At 31.1% G+C, this 24,868-nt stretch overlaps 1 protein-coding gene across 1 annotated transcript in view; it reads right to left on the minus strand.

Moving 5' to 3' along the window:
- Positions 1-774: 774 nt before the first annotated feature.
- The window catches only part of cpo (couch potato), a 161,423-nt gene continuing 137,329 nt past the window's right edge, over positions 775-24,868 (minus strand). Inside the window, 8 exon segments of the mRNA XM_070113101.1 lie at positions 775-1,778; positions 6,774-7,791; positions 9,600-9,913; positions 10,033-10,232; positions 13,131-13,275; positions 15,899-15,961; positions 16,080-16,133; positions 18,277-18,354. Coding sequence (XP_069969202.1) covers positions 1,752-1,778; positions 6,774-7,791; positions 9,600-9,913; positions 10,033-10,232; positions 13,131-13,275; positions 15,899-15,961; positions 16,080-16,133; positions 18,277-18,354 — 1,899 coding nt within the window. The 3' untranslated portion in view covers positions 775-1,751.

A 24,868-nucleotide genomic window follows, 5' to 3' on the forward strand; every position in this document is an offset into this window, starting at 1 on the left:
TTTATGACAATAATAAATGTTATAATTTAACTGCTCAATGCATTTAAAAATGTTTTATATTTGGGACTCTCCAATTAGTTTTGTTTTTGTCATTTTTTATTTTATACTGTTGTAATAATTTTTAATAATTATATTTTTAATATAATTCTAGAAAGAGAGCTATGTAAAGGGCACATTCGGTTAAGCTATAAATAGTTCTTTATTATTCATGTACTTTTAATTTAAATCTTCTTTTATGACAAAAAGTTTTTTAGTACATTACTATATCTTTATGATTAAAATCAATTTTTGTATTATTATTATTATTTTTAGTTATTGTTGATAATCAAATACATTTAAATTTTAAAATATCTCAAAAAATTTCATAAATTTCGTTTAAGTGTAATAAGATAAGCAATTACAAGATTGATGTCTAATATTATCAATTCCTTTCAAGAAAATTAATTTTTAGCTTCCAAAACTTAATAAATATTAGTTAAAAAGTTTAAACATTCGAACATTAATTGAGTTACAAGTATTGCAAAAGCAATATTAGTTTTGTAGTAAAAGTAACAAAAATGTCAAACAGCTTTAAAGGATATTAAAAAAATTAAAATTATAAATCAAAATTAAAAAAAAAAATTAAAAAAATTTTAATTAAATTTTTTTTTAAATTATAAAAATTTAGTTTTAAATAAATATTAGATATGTAAATATATTAAAAAAAAAATTTAAAATTAACTAATAAATATATTAAAAAATTATTAAATAATTAAAAAAATTAATAAAGAGTTCCCAAAACTTAAAAAACACATAAAATGCATTTAATACATATATGCAAATAATATTTTATTAGTATTTTCATTCTTTCATCTATTTTGAATAGCTTTAATTTATTTAACTTCCATATGTTTCCAAATTGTACAATACTACACTAAGCACACATACATATCATTATATCATATAATGTATGTGTTTGTATGTATTTTGTTATTTATTACTTTAGCTGATAATTATATTTTATGTTTAATTACTTTGATTTGGTATGTTTTTTTATATAGATATGTTCTAAATTTTCTGTTCTTCTCCACGCGCATGGCATGTCCAGTCAGTGGCATGCTGCGCCTTATACGCTGTTATACTTACACTCTCTGTTTAGCCCTTGTTGCATGCTATATAAACCCAAACTGTCGCTCAATTTGACGCAATTGGTTGTATTTGTTGCTATTGTTGTTGTTGCTTTTGCGTCATACCACCACACGCAATCATATGCATGGTAAATACAAAGTCTGGTGACCATATTTTATTCTTGTTGTTACTGTTGTTGTTATACATACTAGTAACTGTAATTGCCATCGATGATGTTGTCGTACTATGCTGCGATATGTGTTGTTGCCGGCAAAACGTAGGAGTAGATGCCAGCTGCAGCTGCCGCTCCTGGTGTGGCACCCGAAATGAGTGTGGTTGGTATGTGATGTGTGGCTGCTAATGTAGCGGCAGCTGCTGCGTAATGTTGTTGCTGTTGATGGTGTTGTTGGTGTTGGTGGTGATGATTAAGATGCGTTGAAAGTGTCGCTGCGTTTGCTTGTTGTTGTTGTTGTTGCTGTTGGTAATGCGATGTATAATGCTGATGTTGTTGCGTTTGCTGTTGTTGTTGTTGTTGCTGCTGTTGATGCTGATGTGCGGCCGCTGCTGTTGTAACGGGTCAAGTCGGTGTTGTCATTAAAAATTGATGATGTTGCAAGTCGCGTTCGGCTTTTTTATTCAATAAATCATGCCTTGATTCCATACCCGCTCCTCTGTAAAATGAAATGGGAGCAACTTTAAGCCAATGCTAGTGGAATATTCTTTATTATTTATAAGCAATTATTTTAGACTGTGGCTTAGTAGAGCTTTTAAAGCGGTTAGCTGAAACTATGTACAGTTATATGTTGGTTAAATTTAAATTAATTATATAGATAAGTATGTAGGCATATGTATAAATATTCCCGTATAAGTATGTGGATAGTGGAAAAAAAAAATTTAAGAGCTTTTTTGCATTGTGTGGTTTTATGATGTGCTTTTTACTATTACGTATTGTTATAATTAAAAAGTATGTATTATAATAAAAATTATAATAATATATAAAGGAAACTATTGCGTCGATACCAGATAGAAAGATACTTATAGCTTGAAATTAAATTTTAGTATATTAAGCAAGTACTTATAATTTTAAAACAAAAAAAAAAATTCTGAAACCGAAAACCGCTCTGGTAAATTAAGAACACAGTTATCTGCTTAGAGGACCAAACAAGTTAGCACGAACATTTTTAAAGTTGCCTCCCAGCAACCGTTGGGTTTTACTTTAAGAGTCTTTAGTTTTGCAGAAATGCTAAGTAAGGTTAGCTAGGGTCGTAAACTATTATACACAAAATATACTACTATGTAATAATGATTATTTGATTTTATTTACTGCCTACGAAGACTTTCCGTTAAGCGTTCTTTTTCTCATTTTCAAAAAGTTTACTGAAAGCTTTCTGAAAGCGCTTATTAATGTTATTCCATAAGCTCTCGATAAAAGCTCTATAGAAGCCAATTAAAAATAAAACTAGTAGACTAATCAAAACGCTCTACAAATTCGAAATTTAGTCCAATAGTTCCTCATTTAGATTTTCAATAAAATAAAGTCTTAAAAACTATATAAATACAGTATTATTTTTAAAAGCTTTGAAACGTGCTTTAAATGAACTCGTGCGAATAATGAAATTCATTTATTTCGATCATTTATAATTTAAAAATTATTTTGTATATTTTAGAATGCCTCTACTATCTGCATATAACCTTCTCATATTCACGAAATGAGCAGCACTTTGTGTTATTAGTATATTTTTAGTGAAAAGCTAATAGTAAGTGTTATTCCCGACATTATATGGGTGATGTAAAGTTCACAGAGTCAGCCATCAGTGCAATATGTGAAAAGCGTAAACCACAACAACGCACGTATGTGCTAATGAGAAATTGTTACCCAGTAGGAAAAAATTAAACAAATATATTATTTTCAGTTGTGTTAGTTTTTTTTTTGAGCTAGCAAAAAATTAATTTATATGATTTAAATTTAGTTTAAAACATAACAAAAATATTTAAAATATATAAAAAAAAATTTTCAAGTTGTTTTATTTGCTTAATAAAATTGAAAAAAATTAAATTTATAACAAGAAGAACTATTTTTTTTGTTTTGTAAAGTGTAGCTAAAAAAAAGTTAAATCAAATTAAATTAATATAATTTATTAATTAAGAAATTACTAGTTATAACAGAGTGAAAATTTATATTTTCAAAGTTATATTTTTATTTGTAATGAATGACTATCAAAGAGGACATTAAAATACTCGTTATTAATTAATTGTAACTCAAACACTTATTTTTGGTTGCAAGGAATATTGAATTTGAAAATATTATTTTCGTATATTAAGTCTCATTTTCTTACAAATTTAACTCAATATATATAATTATATAATATATAATATATATATATAAGTGTGAAAGTTTCTTAATAGATTTCAGTCGTCAAACCCCTTTACTTAGAACTTCCTACAGGGTATGACTATATAACTTTATGAACCTTTTTGCATGTATGCCACTTAAACTATTAAACTTGTTTATCGTAATTCGCGCTATCGCTGAGTAAGCACTTGTCTCCCCCCACGCCCGGCAAAAGTTTCACCTTTCGTGCAAATTGATTCCGACACTCAAGGGACAACAAGGGGACTGCCGCCATGCCAATATGGTAGCGAAATATGTGTATGACTATTTGCACGAGTAATGCTGGAAATTTTACTGTCTAGCGGTTTTCTACACTTTGCACTTTTTACGCAAGCGGGAAGCTGGCATACACACGCGCACAACGTTATACATATCGCACATGCTTCGGTGCTAAATATATGTGTGGCAAGTGTATGTGTGCTTGTGAGCTGTTGGTTTGTGGTATAACCACAATCATAACAATTCAGCGCCGCTGCGGCCGAACCCAGAAGGGTTAACTCCCGCTATGAATACATGTGTATGTATGGGTATGTGGCAATATAAATAAAGCGCAGGCGACGAGTCGCTGCTAAGTCAGCTAAGAATCTATTGGTGTAAATGCTAACTGACGCTCGTTTGGCAAGGTAAGGGGCGCACAAGTTTGCTGTATTTTTTATAAACTTTTTGTGCAAATTGAAAAACAAATTTATAAGGTATGTACTTTGGTATTTTAAAAACGTATCAAACATAAAATAGCGGTAAAGTGGTTGTAAGCTTGTGTGCATTCTAACGGTTAACGCTGTTGGCCATTAGCGAGGTTTTTTAGTGCGCACATACTATTTGCTGGGTGTTATTTGTATTAAGAGCATACTTTCAGGCGTTTCAGCGTCGCTATTTTTATTTTATCTGTGTGTATTTATTTAACGCCATAAAAAAATTGCTCGCTTTTACATTTCGGCTTTGTGCCGGTGGTTACGGGCGCTGCAACGTGCATTTGACTCGCTCTACCTCCGCACAGCAAATTTAAATCAGAAACGGGTGCAAGGGCAGATTAGTGGGGTGGTAGGTGTGCAGCACATTAGCATTCCAATTACTTGCGTTACCAATAACTTTAGGTGCATTTGCAAAGTCAAGCGTTGGAAGAAAAATGGCTGGAAAAGTGGATATTTTTGCTTGAGAAATTTTGTAATTTAAAAGGAAGTGGCGTGTTGTATTTTGTAGAACAATGCTTTGCTACTTAATTTTCTAAATAAAAAAACCTAATAATAATAAAAATTCTAACATAATTTCAAATTCTGTTTTGGTATTGCAGCTATTATGTAAGGTAATCTTTGTTAAAAACAAACATGCCTGGGACTATTAACTCAATAATATTTTTTACCTGCTCTACTTTAAACTTTTCTTTTTGGAGCGGATTAGATTATCCGCTATGGATTTTAGTCCAGAAACAAAAAGTCAACATTAATGCAACATTGCACCAGAAATCTGGTGCTTGCAGATGCAATTAGTGCACTTGTTTGCTCTACCGCAAAATCGTACTACAACTGTAATAGTAAATATACCAAAGAAAAAAAGTTATATAATTTATATTGGAGGTTGAGGGCAGAGGGTAAAAGAAATCTTTACTCAAGCGGCCACCTTAAACTATTATTAGGTTCATTGTGTTCCCAAGTGAGTGCCAACTTAGTACAGTTCAACACGCTGCAGCTAGCCAAATTATTTTATAATGAAACCTTGGCAGCCGTAGAAGATATTTCATTTCACCGTATGCCTTCTTAAAAACGAACTCTTGTGGCTGCATATTGATCGGTTCATATAAATATATTATAATATAATTTTTATGGGATTAGGTGAGCTGTCTGCTGAGTTCTGAAGACAAATTCTGTCAGAAATTTAATCATTATGAACTTTTGACATGTTGAACATAGTAGACAATTGAAAAAAAAAGGCCTGCTCTTGACGAACAAAATCAACAACTTAGAACTATGCGATGAATAATATAACATAAGTCGAATAATGATAAAAGCCGAGGCTTGTTACGATTGTATAATTTTCATGTTAGTGCGTTGGTCGAAGTGATATGGTATCTTCAATGCTTTACAAATAGTAAACAATACTGGGTATATTTCTAATAGTAGCAAGAGAGTAATATTAATAAAACATTTCAAGTGCCAAATAGAGAGGTATTTATGTTTACTTGATGCTTTGAATAGTTTCGCAAACCGTATAATCAAATGGCATAACCGGAAAAATTCACTTCTGATTTAAACAGTCCCCGACGCAAAACCGTGGATCGAATCAGCTGATACGACCTCTCAATGTAAATGAACACTCACCATCGCTTCTACCGTCCGCTTTTACAGACCTTACGGTCCGCGTTTCCCGTAGAAACGAGTGAGCTGAGAAAGAGAGAGGTAGCCAGTCTCGATATTTTGTAGTAATTTAAAAAAAAACTTGAATATATTTGAAATATTATTAAAATAACTCAAAATCACAGTCGAATACATTTATTTATAAATAGATTAACTATTTTTAATAGTTGGATTTTAGTATTGAGCTTTTATATTATGAAAAATTATAACTAAAAAACTAAATGTGTGTATACGAATAGACCAATAGCAACATTGGTGAAATGAAAACAAAAGAGAACAACTGATTTCTGCGTTGACACTACGGGCATAACTTTTGACAAATTTGGTTTGATACGCGCGGTAAGTACGGAAGAGAGGAATGTCGGTGACTGTTTGAAGCAATAAGCGGAACAATAAGGGTTGATTTTATGCCTTAGAGAATTTCAGTTCGCTCTCAGTTTTCGAACAGCATAATAGAGAATAAAGTTTTATCTGTCTGAGTACTTTTTATGCTTAAATTGCTAACCGTTTATGGATTTGTTAGTGCAGGCACAGTTAAGCTAAATATAAGGCTATTACACTTCAGTATTATAAGAATAAATTTTATATGGAACAATAAAGTTTATTGGAATGAAAATTGTTGCATTTAAAATATAGCTGGTAGAATTGTAAAGCAAGCATTTTTTTTTAATTTTAACGCACAAATAAGCAAGCATATAATATTATATATGAATATTCGTATGTATTACAGTTATAATAATAATAATGCTGTATAATTCGAAATGCTAATAAAATGAGTAAGTTTTAAATAAATATCGCTAAATAATTAAAAATTATATTAATAGGCAAGCATACAAATATGAAATAAAGAGAAACACTAAAAACTAAAAATAATTATGTAGTGAAAGTCATCGAAGTAGTGACTTTCGACAACCAATACGTACGTCTCTAAAGAGATGATTTTGGTGCTGAGTTGGATGAAGTTGGTGCTGTAGTGAGTTTACAACAACAGTAGGCGGTGGTAGTGCGGTAGAACGATTGTGCACAATATTATTATTATTACTGTTATTGTTATTGTTATTATTGATATTATTGATATTGATGCCGTTATTATTATTTAGATTAGTAGTGCTGGTGGTGTTGTTCAAGTTGTTCAAATTGTTTGTGCTGTTGGTGCTAGTAAAAATGGTCGCCAACGATGGCCCCACCGCTGACATAGCCTGCAAACCGCCGCCAACTGCTGGATAGGCAACAGCCGTTGCAGTGCCACCATTTGTGGTGATAAAATGTTGTGTCGGCAATATGGTTTGCTGCTGCATAACGCCGGCCGTTTGCAATAGTGCTTGCTGTTGTTGTTGTTGCTGCTGCACCTGTTGTTGCATTACCTGTTGTTGCTGCTGCTGTTGCTGTTGTGCATAGCCATTCAGTATGATAAGCTGCGGCTGCGGCGGCTGATTGCTGATAAGCGTCATAGCGGTACCGGCGGGGCTAACGGCCGTCATGTTGTTGGCGGCGAGCAATTGTGTAGCGTTCATGGCATTGGCTGCTTTCTGCATAGCCAATGCTTCATTGTTGTTACTGTTGTTGTTGTTATGGTTATTGTTATTGTGCTTGGCACTGCCACTACCGGTCATAGTGTCATTGATCATTTTGGTTTTAGCAAATTCTATGCGTATCGAGCCGCGGTCGGAGGAGAGTAAATATTTACCCTGTAATTGCTGCATTGCTGTTGCAGCGCTAACGGTATCTTTGAACTCAATAAACGCAACTGGATGGTTGGCATTGCTGTTGTTGTTATTGTTGCCAACTCCATGATAATTAGCAATGGCCGTTGCATTGGAATTGGTAGAAGTGGTGCTTGTGTTGGTGGCATTGGTGATGGTGGAAGTAGTAGTAGTAGAAGTAGAAGTGAGATTGTGCGAACCTTTTGTGTGCATTCGGAGGCGACAAAAGCCAGGCATACTGTGTGTGTGCAATTGTTGAATATTTAAGTAACAAATCATACATACATATATTTGTAAATACAATAAATATATTTAAGTTTGGCAGTAAATGCATGTACATATGTTTGTATTTAATAGTACTGCTGTAATAGTTAAATTTATTTTACAGACATATAGCATATAGTATTTCATGTTTTATTTTCACTTATTTATTTATTTGTGTGTGAAAGAAGAGAGTCCTGTATATAAAAGGAATTAAGTTTCAAAAGGCATATAATTGCAGTTATTATGAATACGTTTTTGTATCATAATTATAAAGGGAGTATGTGTATAGCATCGGCTGTTATTAATTTACATGTATGTTACTAGCTACGGAAATAAAGGAACCCTTTTGCTGAATAACTCTTTTATGCAGCTTATTTAATGAAATATTTTATATGAACTTAATTTTCGAACGAGTCTTTGATGCATTAGAGAGTTAAGAAAACTCGAACTTAAGGTTTTGTCTGTTTGGGAAATTCTGAGTTAGTGATGACATTTTTCGTACATATACAACAATTTCCTTAAATACACATTAAAGTCTACTTTTCGTTGTTAATTTCCGGCGGACAACCGTTTGTGTTTACGTAAACAACGAAAAGTAGACTTTAATGTATATTTAAGGAAATTATTTATATGAAAATATCTGTGCTTGCGAATTTAAACACGTTTAAGATTTCGTGTCAAAATTGTCATATGTTCTCATTGTTGTGCTTAAGAAGCAAACGTTCACGTTTTGTAAAAAACTCGAGTTTAGGGTTTCGTGTCAATAAATGATTGTCAGGTAGTGATTTTTAGAAAACCGTAACTTTAAATTGGTTTTTTGTGCAAAAATGTTTGAACTGTAAGGACAGCAAAATTTTAGTGTTTAAGAATTAAGGAAATTATTTTCGTTTGGGTTGTTTAAAGCGTGGTAGTTGTATATTTTTTGCATATAAACTCTATATTTGTTAACATCGTGGGTTTTAGCTCAATGAACGCGAGTTTGTGGCTCCACATGGCTAAATCAACATAGCGTGTTACTCTGATAATTTATTTATATACATTATAGGGTCTCGAACGTTTTCTTTTAGGTGTTATAAATATTGTACTCTGTTCAGGGTAGAAAAATTTGAGGTGAGAGTAAACTAGAAGTATGATGTGCATTTCACAGTTTTGAGTCTTCAGTTTGTAAACTTGGTATACGAAGATTAAAACAAATTCTTCTGTTTCAAGCCTTAAAAGGTACCCATAATATAATATATATATGTATTACAACTGAGTTGCCAAATTAGCTACACACATACTTATAAAATAAAAATATGTATGCCCTAAGAAAGAGTACTAGATGAATCTACATTCACTTAATTTAGTAGAATACTAAATTTTTAAATTAATATAGACTTGAAAAAATAATTACAATCATATAAAAGGACACACTTCTTTCTGATGTACACCGCGGATGGTAGAGTAGTAAATTTTAGAGGTTGAATTGGTGCTATAATTTATTGATCAATATATGTATGATATTTTAGTCTTGTGAAATAAGTGATGCTTATTGTTAGCAGAAAATTTTTGCAGTAATATTACATATATAATTTTTCAATGTGCGATTTTATGTATTGTGATTAGTCATGTTAATTTAAATTGTTATTAACCTAATTGAATTTAATGTGCAGGTGAAGAGAAACTTTCCGTAAGAAAGGATGAACTCAAAAGGCGACCAAATGTTTGGCTCAAAACTCAAGTTATTGCAAATATGTTGTAAACAACAAGTTAAATCGTTATTCAAGTGTACAAAACACTCACCTGGAGAAGACCTCTTTAAGTTCATGCTCAGACACGAATTGCCCCAAATTGGCCACAAACAATGTCGAGCAGGGCGCGTTCGCAGCTAATGGTGGATTTGATGGATGTGCTGGATTATTCGAGGAACCAACTGGACTCGCCAAAGCGGGGCTGGATAAAAAATGATGATGTGCTGTATGACCGGTTGGTGGCGGTCCCGGTGGGCCAGTGGCGGCTGTGCCCGGCGGTAAACCAGCAGCAGCAGCGGACATATGCATAGCTGTTGGATGTAGTGTTGTTGCTTGATGATGTTGCGTCATAGCGGTCATTTGAGTCTGAGTGAGTGTAAATTTGTGAGTAGATGGGAAAAAAAATGCGATTACTTATGAAAAATCGTTGAAAGTTATATCGGCTGCCATAATAAATACGGTGTAGAGTTAGCGGTTATACTCACTTGATGCATAGGCTGTTCGATAACTTTATCTGTATTTAGTCAGAGGTAAGAGCGTACCGGCACCTGCGGATGTAGAGCTGGATGCACTAGTGTGGCATGCTGTAATGCAGCTGCACCGGGTAATTCAGCGGCGGCTGCCGAATAGGCTAACGGATGATGCCATAATTCCGGTCCGCCTGGAAAGAATGGTCCACCCAAATCTAAGTGTTGTGCAGAAAGAGAGAAATTGTTTTTTGTTAGAGAACAATATCGCTTCGGTGCAAACGAATGGAAAGCAACTAAACGTAGAATATGCGAAATAGTGGAAGAAATCAAAAAGAGAATTGTTTATGTTTTATATATGCACAGTTGAAATAACTTATTTTTGTTTTTGTAAAGATATATATTTCTTTTAATTTTAATATTTTTATTATATTTTGATTAATTTCAAATATTTTATAGGTTATTGACAACTGTGTGCGTGTTTGATAAAAGAATACATGACAAGAGCGCATTTAGTCGAATGAAGCGCAAATGTTGCTACTTCTGACGTTTTTTATATATATTATATAAATATATATATATATAAGTTTTCGGCAATTAAGTAGTCGTTTGATACATTTTAACCGATAAAATATTTAAGCACAATTTCTCACATTTAACAGTGAACTGATTCAAATTTGTACTATCCCGTAAAAAAATACCAACGTTTTTTAATTTGTTTATAAATTTATATACAATATATGGTAGAAAAAAAGTTTTTTTTTGTTATTAGGTGATTGTATTGTCAAGTATTTAGTAAGCTTCTCCAGCTCCAAAATCTGTTCTAACAGTAGTTGTTTAATTTTTTATTACTTTGTAAAATTAATTTTTGGTAAATAAAAGCTTTTGTGTGAAATTATTACCAAGTTCGTTTCTTAAGTCTTTTGGTTTCAATAACAAACGATTATTTGTTCAATAATAATGTTTGATATTTCTATTCTGACACAAATATTGCTCAGGGAATTGATATAATTATGGCATTGCCAAATTAAAATTTTTTAATCCAACAAAATATATTAAACACCTAATTTTAGGTAAATGAAATTTATGTTTTGACTATACTCCTGAAAATTCAATATAAAGTATTTAAATACCAATTTAGTATTAAAAAATTGAAAGTAAAGCTAATATTTTTAATTTTTCTTCAACTTTGTTCTTAATTTGAACCTAAAATTTATTTAAAATTTTGATTTTTGATTTTAGTTTCAGTATTAATTTTAACTTTTAATTTAAGTTTAATTTAAATCTAAATTTTAACTTTAAATTTTAAATTTATAATTTATTCATTAAAGTTAGTCTAAATTTTTTAATTTTAAAGTAATTATAATTAATAATTTAATTTATTAAAATTGTTTTACTTTAATTTTAATTTTAATTTGTAAGTTTAATTTTAACTTTTATTTTAACTTTAGTCTTAATTTAATTTTAATTTATTTTTATTATTATTTTAATTTTTAATCTTATTTCTAATTTTAATTTTATATATACTTTTTATTTTAACTTTTAATTTAGGTTTAACTTTAATTTTAATTTGAGTTAAAGCTTAATTTTGACCTACTGAAATTTTGATTTCAATTTTAATTTAAATATTAGTTTTAATTTTATTTTTAATTTTAATTTTAATTTTAATCTTAATTTTAATTTTAATTTTAATTTTAATTTTAATCTTAACTTTAATTGTAATTATAATTATAATTTTAATTTTGATTTAAATTTAAATTTGAATTCAGAATTAAATTTTGGTTTAAATTTATTTTCATTTTTAATTTAAGTTATAACTTAATTTTTGACTTACTAAAATTTTAGTTTCAATTTTAGTTTTAATTTTAATTTTAATTTTAATTTTAATTTATGTTTAAGCTTAATTTTTGACCTACTAAACTTTTAGTTTAAATTTAAATTTAAATTTAGATTTAAAATTTAATTTAATTTTAATTATAATTTTTTATTTAATTTTAATACTAATGTTAATTTGATTTTGAATTTGAATTTTAATATTATATTATTTTTAATTTAGTTTTAATTTTCATTTTGATCCAAAAAAAAATTAGAACAAAAGTACATACATTCCCTATCAATTAGTAATTAGTTAATACTTCATATAAATCAGGTACATCTGTCGAAAATTTGAATTTTCAACACGCGGAAAAACTCGTCAGTAGAAAAAAGTACTGTGAAATGCGTAGTGAGTGCTAAAATTCACGCTGTATTTCATTATTATGAATGATAATTGAAATCACTGTGTTTTTGTACGAATTTGAATTTCATTTGTATTTGTGTATGTGTGTGTGAGTGTGAGTGTGTTTTATACGCAGATATTGAGTGTAACAGCTGCAGACTGCATTTGTGACTGTGTTGTTTTCATATTGTGATGATATCGGTGGCAATTGTGATGGTTGTGGTCGTGATGGTGGTGGGTGGCGTTGATTGGTGACATACCACGTGATCAAATCAGTGCAAAAAACATTTTGCTTGGGGCTTGAATATTAATTTATCTCAAAATAACAAGGAAACTTATTTTCATTACAATTAAACTGTTGTTTACATTTCTCACTTAAATTTTATGTAAGTGCTCTAAAGCAGTTTTGTTGTTGGGAGAGTGTGTTATTTCCATTAGATTTGAATTTATTGTTTTTTTTTTTTAATTCATGTAAATATGGGAAATTAATTAAGTGCGCTTTTGTCATAGAATTCAGTAAACAAAGTTATACAAAGTTATAAATTTGTTTTTGTACAACAACGACATACTATATAAAATTAATACTTCCATACTTTAAAAATACACAGAAAGCCGTTGAAATCAATAGAAATTTGTTTAAATAAAAAAATTAAATTAAAATAATATTAATAATAAAATAAAAAGCAGATAATACAAAATAAATCTAAAAAGCAGTAATAGTTGAAAGCACTACAAATATAAACACATACATACATATATACAAAAGTAAAAGCACAAAAATAAAAATTTGCATTTAACATTTGATTGCTTAACATTTTTTTGCTATTCTGATTTTGATATATTTTTTTAATTTTTTTTTTTTTTGTTTTTGTTGATTTTTCAAACATTCTTTACTTACGTCCAGTGAGTGGGTGCATCAATGCAGGATGTGAGGCTGTTGTCGCTGTATTGGGCTGTGGTTTGGGTTTGCTCACTTTCGTGTTACTCTTGGCGAATTCCAAGCGAATTGTTTGGGGCATATCGGGATCGAAACGTACACCCTGCTGCAAATGAGCGAGTACGACGGATAGTAATCGACTTTGCAATTATTTTGTAATCATATATTTCATTCTTTGTTAAGCAAAAAATCCAATATATTTAATAAAACAACAAATGTCGTGTAAAGTAAACTGTTTTGTTAACAAAATTTATTCGAAATTCACGCGAAATTACTCTTTTGCGATAACTCAAAAATGAATTGCGAGATTTTGGTTTTGTACTTTTGAAATTATATTTTTTATGTAAATTGAATTTTATTATTTACTTTTACCATATCGATTTGTAGTTTCGATTTGAAACGCGTCAATTCGCCAAAAATATGTCATAACAATATTTTATCTAGCTCAAAAACTTTTGTGTGTGAAATTGGGTGCTACAAAAGGCACAATTAGGATGAAATTGGCTTAACTATACAAGCTTATATATTTTTTTTTACATTTTTTGGAGGCATGTAGCACTAACGTTCTAACTGTTTGTATTTTAATGGGAGTATGAAATTGGTGGAGACTTTTCTAAAGTTGTACAGCTTCATTCTATATTTTAGCTGGGAAACTTTAACTGTTCAACGCATCTAACCATTTGTGTTTGTTAGTGTATATGTGGGACAGATTTAACCATTTTCAATACTTTGATGAGTTATATGAAACAAGTAAATAAGATCATATTGAAGCACTTTAAAAAAACTGAGAAGTCTACGCTTAACTCAAAATAATTGGAAGCTTTTTAAAGCTTTCAGTAACTTATTTTTAGATTCACTACTTTATTTACTATTAATTACAAGTTTTCACTTAAATATGTTAGACAGAAAAATATTAAAAGAAAGCTTTAACTGATTTCTTTCAAAACTCATTTATTTTAGACATTAAAAATATATTAAAAGCAAGCTTTAACTGTTTCATTTCAAAGCTCATTTTAATTATTTTAAATTTATTAAGTGCAAGTATGTCCATGTGCTTAAAACTTGAGAGCTTATTAAAAAAGAATTGCACATTTTGAATTATATTTGAATGCTTCAGTAAGAACTCAAAAATGAGAGAAAATTAGTATATTCTTCATGCCATTGTATATTGTATATTGTTTCGAAATTTTTTTCTCATATTAAATCTGCATTTCGAGTTGTTAGTACAATGTCAATTAATAGTGACTTAAGCTTGAAAGCTGTGACTTACTTATTTCGTTGAAAGTTTATCTTAACGGTGTTAACTTTGTAAAATTGGCTTGTGCCTACTTTTTCAAATGAAAATTTTACGGATTTCCTACATTGTTGAAGCGTTCGATTGTTTTTTAATGGTTTTAAAATTTGTAATATCAGTTAAGTCAATTGATAAAGCTTTTGTGCTGCCTTTTTAGAGCTTTCGCAAGCTTAGCAAATACAGCTGTTGCAACTTTTTCCCAATTAGCTTAGTTAAATAACTAAAATACGTAAATATATGAGATGAGAGTTATTTAACAACAGTCTATAAATCAAAAAATTAACTTTGACACATGAAAGCTCGAGTTTCCACTCAACCCCCTTAAACTATCATTTCTAAAAAAGGGAATTTGCTGCTTAGTGTGTGGTTTTGTTGTTGTTGTTTTGCTAGTAGGTTGTGGTTGGCAGTGGCGGTGTTTTCATTTCCCATACATGCACCAGAGCTAAAAACTACTACAAGGATATTTCAAAGTTGAGATGCTTAACAAAAAGTGTTGTCATATTTGTACGTTTGAATGAAAGTTAGATAGATAGATAGATAAACAAAATGGATTAGAAGAGAAGGCGTGTTGGTTGCGTTTGAAAACAAAAAAAAAACAAAAAAATTAGAAGAAAACAACTGTTTTAAAAAGAACGGAAAATGTAGGGAATTAAAGCAGTACTGGTGTGAGAGTACACTTGGGATTCGCTGATATGTTGTTTTTTTTGTTTTAGCTTCTTATTTGTGTCTTTTTGTGGTTGCTGGAAATAGTCATTTTCAAAATAAATAATTTAACGAAATATTTCATATTTTCCATTTATATTTGTTTTTTTGTTGTTGTTGCTTTGCTTGCTTTAATCGTGTGCGGCAAGCCACGGCGGTGTGTTTATACAAAAATTTGCAAGGCGTGAATATATTTGTTCATTATTTTAATGGAATATATGAAATTTGCACTTGTAAGTGATTACATAAATATATACACATACATACACAAGGGTACTTTTGAAATGCAAAAGCGCGCATCTTTTAATTAAATACGAATATTGCTGCAGTTTACTTGAAAATGACTATTTCCTTGCCTTCACACATTATTATTATACTCAGCATGATGATTTTGATCTGTAGATTTGGTGTGTTCACTCCAAGCCTGCGTTATGCGAATTTTACATCGATCGTACTAAAAGTAAATTAAGTAGTGTGTGCTGCTCAAAGAAGCAACCCTGCTTGCTATTGGTTTGCTTACGCAACATTTTTTTGCGCTGTTGCAGTTTTTTTTTTGTTAAAATAATTTTCATTGCATTTGAACAAATGTTGTGTGTCTTTATAGCGGTAGGAATTGCATACAAAATAGTTTACATTCTCATATTAAATCTGTTTTCTTGCTTAATATGTTTTTGTTATTGTGATAGCTTTTTTCTTTGCTCGTTTTTATTTGTAATTTCAAAATTAATATTACCTGTAAATCCTGTTTAGCTGCCTCCGCACCGGCTCTGGTGTGAAATGTTACAAATCCGACGGGCTGTAAATTGGCATTGAAGTAAAACCGTTAGTGGCGTATAGTGGGTTATAGGGAGTGCCGTGCCGTAGTGCATTTGGATTTATGCGCTTAATAAATATCAAAATTGTTATTTACTTACCGATGCGGTTTTGCCATTCTTGCTGGTCACCTTTAAGAGCGATCCTTCATAGCCCTAGAAGATAGAAATATGGCAGTGGTTTTTGAAAAATGCTTACGAAATCTATGTAATGAATGTTGGTGTTGGAGTTTTTTGTTATATAAATACAAAAACAGAAATAAAACAAAAAAAAAAAGTTGGTTGTGTTAAAAAATGAATATTATTGTTGCATTCATCTAATTTATAGACAATGTCGTAAAAATCCCAAGACTAATCGGAGTTTTTTTTTAAGTTAAGTTATATGGCTAACGTTAGAATAGGTTGTCATGATAATCCTCATTTAATGCGACACTTTAACAAAAAAAATATTGGTTTATCTCTATGAAAACTTCTTTGCCTAGCTCAGAAAATAAAATTTGGTTATTTAAGTATACAGTGTGTCCCAAAAATAACTGAACATTTAGTATATAAAATCAAATGAATATAATATTATCTTTCAAAGTTGTTATTTAATCAAAATAGCTTCCATTAGACTCAATATAACATTTGGAACGAACAACCAGCACATGGACTTTTTTTTGTCATTTATAAGAATTTACTTCAATACCTCGTTTACGGCTGCTTGAATGGATATCATCAAAAAATGCTCTTTTTATGTTGGTTTCCAGTATTGGAAATAGAAAATAGTGACATGATGATTGTTCTCGGTCACTACATTGGTCTCGTGAGCTGGTGCATTATCGTGTAATAAAAACAACTGTTTTCCTGTGGGATATTCAGACCTACCACGATCAATTCTTTTTTAGAAACGCAATATTGAGTGTGTGCTAATCCCACTAATGCCTATAGTTGTTGTAATCTCACGCGAGGTCACATGACGATCTTGCAATACCAGTTTCTGCATAGCATTAATAGTTTCCAGAATAACAACAGATTTTGGACGACCTTCACGAAATTCGTCTTGCAGGGATCTACGATCCTCATTGAATTCACCATACCATCAATAAATTCTGATTCTTGATGGAGCTTTATCGCCAAAAATTGAATTAAGTTCATCGATGCGCTGTTGCTGACTTAATCCACGTCGAAAGTTGTAAAGAATAATCACGCGATAGTGTTCGCGCCTTAATTCCATTTTTTTTTTTACCGAGTTGAATATTTTAAATTACTGTAAAACACAAATAGCGCTCGTATGTCAAAACGTTCTGAGCATATATGGTATAACATCAAAAACGTCAAACTTTGCGATAAAGTTGGGAGTTGCGAGATTGCAACACTAGGGTTGCCATATCCCAAAATATAAAAGTCAACCTAAGTATTTAATCAAAATCTTCAGTTAAAATACACTAAATCGTATTTTATTCATATTTAATCCCTTAGCCAACATTCTCGTAGAAAAATTTGCATCGATACCAACAATTTCACGAACTTTTTCCACCAATTCAGCACTAGCTTCTGGACCATCTGACTGTTGGTCGTCACTTAAATCCACGCGAACATTTTTAAATTTTGTAAACAACATATAAACTTGAGTACGACTTAAACAATCATAGCCATGCACTTTTTCAACTATTCGTAGGTGTTAGGGAACTTTTGTTAAGTTTAACACAAAATTTTATATTTGCTCTTTGTGAAAAGAGTTTTTTCTTTTATTGAGCTTTAGTTAGTTATTGCTTTAGATAATGATCTGTTCCAAATTCTCTGTTGGTCCGATATCGGTCATTCCGACAAATGAGCAGCTTCTGGGTATGAAATGGTCATGTTCTAAATTTCAGATCGACAGCTTAAAAACTGAGGGACTAGTTTGTGTATATACAGACAGACGGACAGTCGGACATGGCTAAATCAGCTCAGCTCATCAAGCTGATCATTTATGTATATATTTTTTAGGATCTCCGACGTTTTCTTCTTGGTTCGTGACAAACTTAATATAACCTGTTAAAGGAATAAAATAGAGGTTATTACGACTAGAGACGTGCGCTAGAGGTTTAAATTATACTCTCTAAAATTAAAATTATATATGTTTTTATATATGTTTAATTCTGCTTAATATTTGTTCAATAATACGAAATGTCAAAAAAAAAGATTCTGATCTTTGTTATCGTTTTGAAAAACAAAATTTCTTCTTTAATTTTTTACAGAAACACATTTTCAAATTCAGTTTTTTGGTATATGAATAAGTAATTTTGCTATAAATCAAAATAAATTCACCACTCACCTCATAAGCTCTGAATAAAAGGTAAAGTTCGCGTGGTTTTGCGTCCATTGGCAAACCGCTAACGAAGAGGGTGCGAACCTGAAAATAGATTAATGAAAATAATACATAAATATTAGTTGCACACATTAAAATTATATTAAAATGTGGTGGAAAACACACACATACAAATTTATGAGAATTTTTTTGCTGTCAAAAACGCGTTACACACTCTAAAATCCATTTTAAAAGCATACAGTTTCGCTTCGTAGTTTAGCTGGAAAATGCCGCAAAGTTCAGCAAAAAAAATTAAGCATTGCACTTTACATGCATGAAAGCAATTTTCCACGATAGCGTAATTAACTCACACCTTCGCGCTGACGACACATCAGCGCGTCTGACAGCTGACGGCAGCAAGCACGCACACATATACATTATGCAAACAAAAAGGCGCTATTAGCTTGAGTGCGTGTAGCGTATGTGTGCGTACGCGCAGTTGAAAATGCAAATGTTTGAGTGCTCTTCGGCACTCTCAAAAGTTCATGTGTGATGTTAACAACAATATCAAGCGCGCAAAAGAGAATACAAAAAAGTATAGAAACTACAATTGGGAAGCCGAAATAGCTGCAAAGCAATTATGTAAGCATGTGCATAAATGAATATTTGTATGAGCGGGTGTGTATGTGTGCGCGCGCGCCTGAGTGGTGCAGCAAATTAACAGTAAAATCACTTGGGTCACATCATGACCGAATGAACGCCTTCACACAAAAACACACACACGCGCGCGCGCGTATATGTAGTTTCGCTTGTCATTGCGCTCCTTTCGACGCGTATACCAAAATCCTTGCCATACTAAGTACATAATTTGTATATACACACATATAGTATATACATATATAGAGGTGCTACGTGTATCTGCGGCTATGCGCGAGCCACCAGTGTCATCTGCGCTACCATGCCAAGTGTGAGAAAGAAGCTCTCCAACTAAATAAGCATTATAAACGTTGAATTCATTAAGCGAATTACGGGTGGGACGCTAAAGGGTAACAGGGTAACAGGGTAACAGGGCGTGAACTTTACGAGATTCGGGGGCAGATAGTGTGGCGTTAACGTCCTATAAAGCCCGCTAGCAGCTCACATATGCATATATATGTCTGTATGTAGGTATAATTCAATGTATGTGTGTGCTTATGAGGCGAAACATAAATGTAACACCTTTGTTGATAGCGATCGTGTTGACAATGGAATTCCTCTGGCTGATGATTGCTGCCTGACGCTGATAGACAACACATTGCCAAAAGACAAGTGAAAAAGCGTTGATATTTTTTAATACATATACATATGTATATATGTATATTAATATAGATGATATATAAATAACATAAGTTGAGTTGAGTTCACATGTGTGCCGTTATGTATGTGTGTACTAATTTGTATGTAGTGGAGCATATGAACATTTTGTTTAAGCTGGAAAACGTGTTCTATCGGGAAATCTGTTGTGTAATTTAGAGCAGATGACTTGTCACAACGCACATGTTGCACTACATACATGCTTAGACAGAAATATATTTATGTGTAGGTATGTATGTTTCCACAGTTTTCCTGTGCATGCAAGGAAATGTGATGGTTTTGAACTGTTGAGCAGCTGATGAGTTTGTTACTGTTTCAAATTTTCTAAACTAGTATTTTAAATTTAAAAGTGTTTTGCTTAATTCGATTAAATTTATCTAAAATAATGAGTGCGACATATTTTTATAATTTTTTTAATCGCTGTTATTATTACTGAGCATAATTTTAAATTTTTTGCAGTTAATTTATTTTTCATTCAATATTTATCAGTTCTAAAACTTTACTTCTAAACATATATATACTTTTCATACATCAACATATAAATACTTAATACGTTTGTAAAATTATTATAAACCTAAGAGAAATGGGAGAGAGAACTCAATCCAACAATTTTAAAAAAATTGTATGCACTCTTATGACATTATTTTGAAGTGCCATGCAGCGCTGTTTTAATGCGCGCAACTAATACTTTAAGCCATTGTTGCCGCTATAGTGAAATAATGTTTGTAAAACTATTGAATAAATATGTGAAATGTAAAAAAATTATTATACATCTCATATACAATTTTGTTTGCACATATTTTCTCTTTTAGGTGGAGTAAACCGATGTATGTATATGCTTTGAATCCTGTTGGAAAATCATTGAAAAACCATAAGTAAAATTTCTAAAGTAAAATGAGTTGAGAATTAAAAAACAAAAAATAAGAAAGTGATTTTGTATAGAGCTTATTAAAACAAACTAGTTTTGTAATGGCAACTGCTACGAACAATGTTATTACTGATAATCAAATAATTTACCGATAATAAAAATATATTATTTTTAATAATGTCACCATAAAATATAACAAATATAACATTTCTGCATTAAAATTAACATAATAGAAGTTTTTAACATTAACTAAACATAATGCTGTAATATGACATTACGACAATAACAGCAGAGAATGTTAAAGAATGTTTCCACAGTTTCACAGAATGTGTAACATGCTCTGGTAACAGTGGCCTCCCATTTGCGCTCTGATGAGTAAATATTTTATATAAACGGCTTTGTTAGTTGCATTCGGATAGAGAATAAAAGTGCTAACAGAAATTTTATCATTACCGAAAAATTTTTTAGCAATGAAAAACGCAATATTTAATAGCAATATTTTGAAGAAACACGCTTGAAAGCATGCTAAATGTTAAACAATTTCATTTCTTTAAATGCTTTCTCTATAACTAAAATGCTCAGTATCTACCTATAGTAATGTGCAAAGTTATTTAAAATAATTTTTTTTCACATATTTTTTATTTACAAGAAATTTCCTAGACACCATGACTATTTGTACATGCATATCTGAGTACATACAGACAAAATAATTTTAGTATAGCATTTATGTATCATACATTCAAGGCTTCAATATCGCAGGCAACAAAAAGAGTTTAAGGACATCAGCTTGCCTTGTGTGAGCTATGTGTTAAAACGTAAGTAAGTATACATATATAATGGTTTACAGTTCAACAGACGAGTGTTTTAAATCTGACAGCTTTATTTTGATGGCATTACACGAGATCAAATTGACCTTTGGCTAGCCTCAGCACTTGACATATGCATGTACGTATAACTGATTAACATGCCTTTTTTGTTATTTTAAAATATTACATGAAGAATACATGGCTTTAAATTTAAATCAGCTTTTAACTTTAGATGATGTGAATGACACCTTGAAGTGAAGTCCACGCATTTGCAAATTAGCTGTGATATTTGCTAAATTCGAAAAAATCATCTATTCAGCGAGTACGTGCAATTAAAACTATTTAAGCTAAACAAGTCTCACAAAAATCAGCAATTTTTAGCACTTAAATCAAAACAAAAACAGAAAAACAAATGGAGTTCATAAATCTTCCATACTTTCATGCGCGCAAATTGATTTAAAATGTTGCTGAAAATACTCTTTTTTATGTGAAAAGTGTTCTAATTTATATCATTAGCCTGCACGTAATTTGAAATAACTATTCGTCATTTCATATTACCACAGTTTGTGGCAAATGCGTTCCGCTGTGGTGTTATGCTTTTGAAAATCACGAAATTAAAATCATTAATCAAGCAGCAGTCGGAATGTGTAACGTGCTATTTCCCGTTTCGAACATTCCCAACAGCATGCGGAAAATGCAACATTTCTGATTAAATGCATATAGTACAATACTTGTATGTATATACGTTACCACCGCACCTGCAATAATGTTAATTGCCGCTATGGACGGTAGACTTGCAACATGGTTTTAATTGAATTTTTATGAATTACGAGACTCGTGCAATGCAGCGAAAGAACACGCCAAAATATAGTGCTTGAATTAATATATGGTTGCTCTACATACTAATATGCTTTATACATTAGGGTGCTCCGTAGTGACTATGTATATTTAGCTTATAAAATAATTCGGATCTTGGCGATTAGTTTTGAGATCTTAAAGTCTCAGAACTAGTTTAAGAGACTCTCATGAATTTCATATGTTTCATGGGTGATATGAAATGCAATATTATAGTTTGTTAGCTACAAAAATGAACACTTTAATAAGATTTTCTTAAATCTAGGTGATATTTATTTCTTGTTCTAACTATCAGCGCTTTGTTGAGAATTCCTTAACATGTGCCATTAAATTCTTAGACCTTAGTCGAAAAAAAAATAACTAAGAAGAATTACTGTCTCATTTCATTGCGTCAAAGATAAAAATTTACGAGGCTCATTCTGAATGTAGTTAGTGCAGGTTTTCCTTTACACGAGTTATCATTATAAACCCGTTGCCTACCTTAAGGCGATTGCCCTTAAGTATATGCTATGTTTTACCGAAATGTTAGACCTTATCCGATATAACTGTAGAAAGCCAGCTAAATGAGCAAATTTAGACAACCAATTGTTGCAGAGAATTTACTTTCTAAATCTTAAATTAAATTTTCACAGCAATAGACTTCTTAAAAAATATATATATGAACAAGAAAAAACTTGAACTTCGGTTGCATCGAAGCTGTAATACGCTTCACCAATACAAAAGCATCCATAAAAGAACTTCAGTTTGATATTAATTCTGAATACTTACATATAAAAATTTTGTAAAATTTGTAGTAAATATAATTTTATACTAATTTATAAAAATTATAATAAATAAAAATATTAAATATTATGTATTTTTCAATTCGTTATGCTTAACCTAATGTCTCTCTTACTATTTAAACACTTCGTAAACTTGATGTGAAAAAATTTTTGGAAAATAATCAAGCAAATTGCCACATCGCATGAGAAAACGCGAGCGCCTGCTACACATAACCTATGTACTTAGCTGAGTGCTATAATATAAATAGAAATGTGTTAGTTTGTAACGAAATAGTTCTTCAGAGAGTTTCAAGTTCGCAGCTGCTGCTGAGTAATTTTGGAAGACTAATTAGGCACCATGATTGTGGAAAATTAATGTAACAGGAATCAAAGTACAACTTAAAAATAAACGAACACACAAAATTAAATATTTAAACTAATTTACAAAGCCTATTACATACTAAAATACTCGTTCAGCTCTCGAGTAAATTTTTTCTTATTTGTTTTTGTAATTGAAATATTTATTTATTTTTGTTTGATGATTTTCTCGCTTTGCTGCGCATAAAATCTCCACTGGTCCGTCATGGCAGCATTTGTAATTAATCTTGCGAGTGCTTAGCCAAAAGCTTTCGTGTGGCGGTCCGAATGAAATAATTTGGTTGTTCCGTCCGCACCAACGCTTCGGCAGCGGTTTTTATTTACCAATTAGTGCTAATGGACGTTAAGAGCGGTTAAGTTATAGCAAAGAGAAAATTTTGCCCTTTTTTGACTTCTACTATCACAAAGCTATTTGTTGTGATTTTTTAATTATATAGACATATTCGGCCAAAGTTTACTGCGATACTTGGTAATTTATAAAGATGAAGGTATTAATTAGTGCCAAGAAATAAGAAAAACGCTGTTTTTGGTATATGAAATTGTCAAAAATTTACCAATAGAAATGAGAAAATGTAAAATTTTCTTTTCGTGCTGTCCGCATAGGACTTTATTGTTATGTTGTATATATTTTTGTATAATTTCATATTGAGAGTGGTTAATTTATACTTATTGAAGTCTTAGGAGCTAATTTTCCTAAAGCACAGACCATTAATGTATTTGCATACAGTCATAAAAGGTCAATTTGCAACTTGGACGAGTAATAGAATTCAATCTTACTTGCCATAGCACAAAAACCAAAACAAGTTATTTCGTAAGCATTAACAAAAAATATAGTTTCAGCGAGAATGCCGTTGCACGCACAACTAAATATGGCAAGCCATATGACCCTGTGCGACTCTAGATATATGCATGCATCCTTGCGTGCGTTAGTGCGATACTAATGTTTAGAATTTTTACTGGGTGCGTGTTTATCTGGGAAAATCAGCAAACTACCAACGGCATGGCCTTGCACGCACACACGTATAGGAATCGAATCACTATTTGCAGCAGATGAGGTGATCAATACAAACATATGAGCTATGTGCAAGTGTGTGTGCAAATTTCCGCTTATAATATAAGCTTGCTGAACGGTGAACTTCTACATACAGTTAAGTAAAAGATAAAGGCATACATTTACATGTTAAGTAAATCAATATGGATGACACGGCGTATGATAAACATTTTAGATTTTGGTATATGATAGATATTTATTACGTTGTTTGGCTACGTTATAATTGTTAGAGTTTCCTAAATGTAGGCAATATTTAATTTTATAGACTCAGGTTACTGTACTACTAGCTAATTGTCGAATTCTTCAAGTCAATGAAAAAACATTTATAATCAGATTTGCGAAATGCGCTTAAATGTATGCTATATTTTATTTACACCCAGAAAAACAGCCTGGCCATATCCCTAAACAGGAAATTCTTCGTATAATCAAGCGAAAATATGATTTATTGTTGATGTAAAGCAGTGTCAACATGAAGAAGTTGAGAATTTTATGTTAGTAACCTTTTACCGATAACTTTAGCATATAGAAAGCAGAATGTTCAAAGATT

Source organism: Bactrocera oleae, chromosome 2 (genome assembly GCF_042242935.1).
Source record: "Bactrocera oleae isolate idBacOlea1 chromosome 2, idBacOlea1, whole genome shotgun sequence".
Lineage (NCBI taxonomy): Eukaryota > Metazoa > Arthropoda > Insecta > Diptera > Tephritidae > Bactrocera > Bactrocera oleae.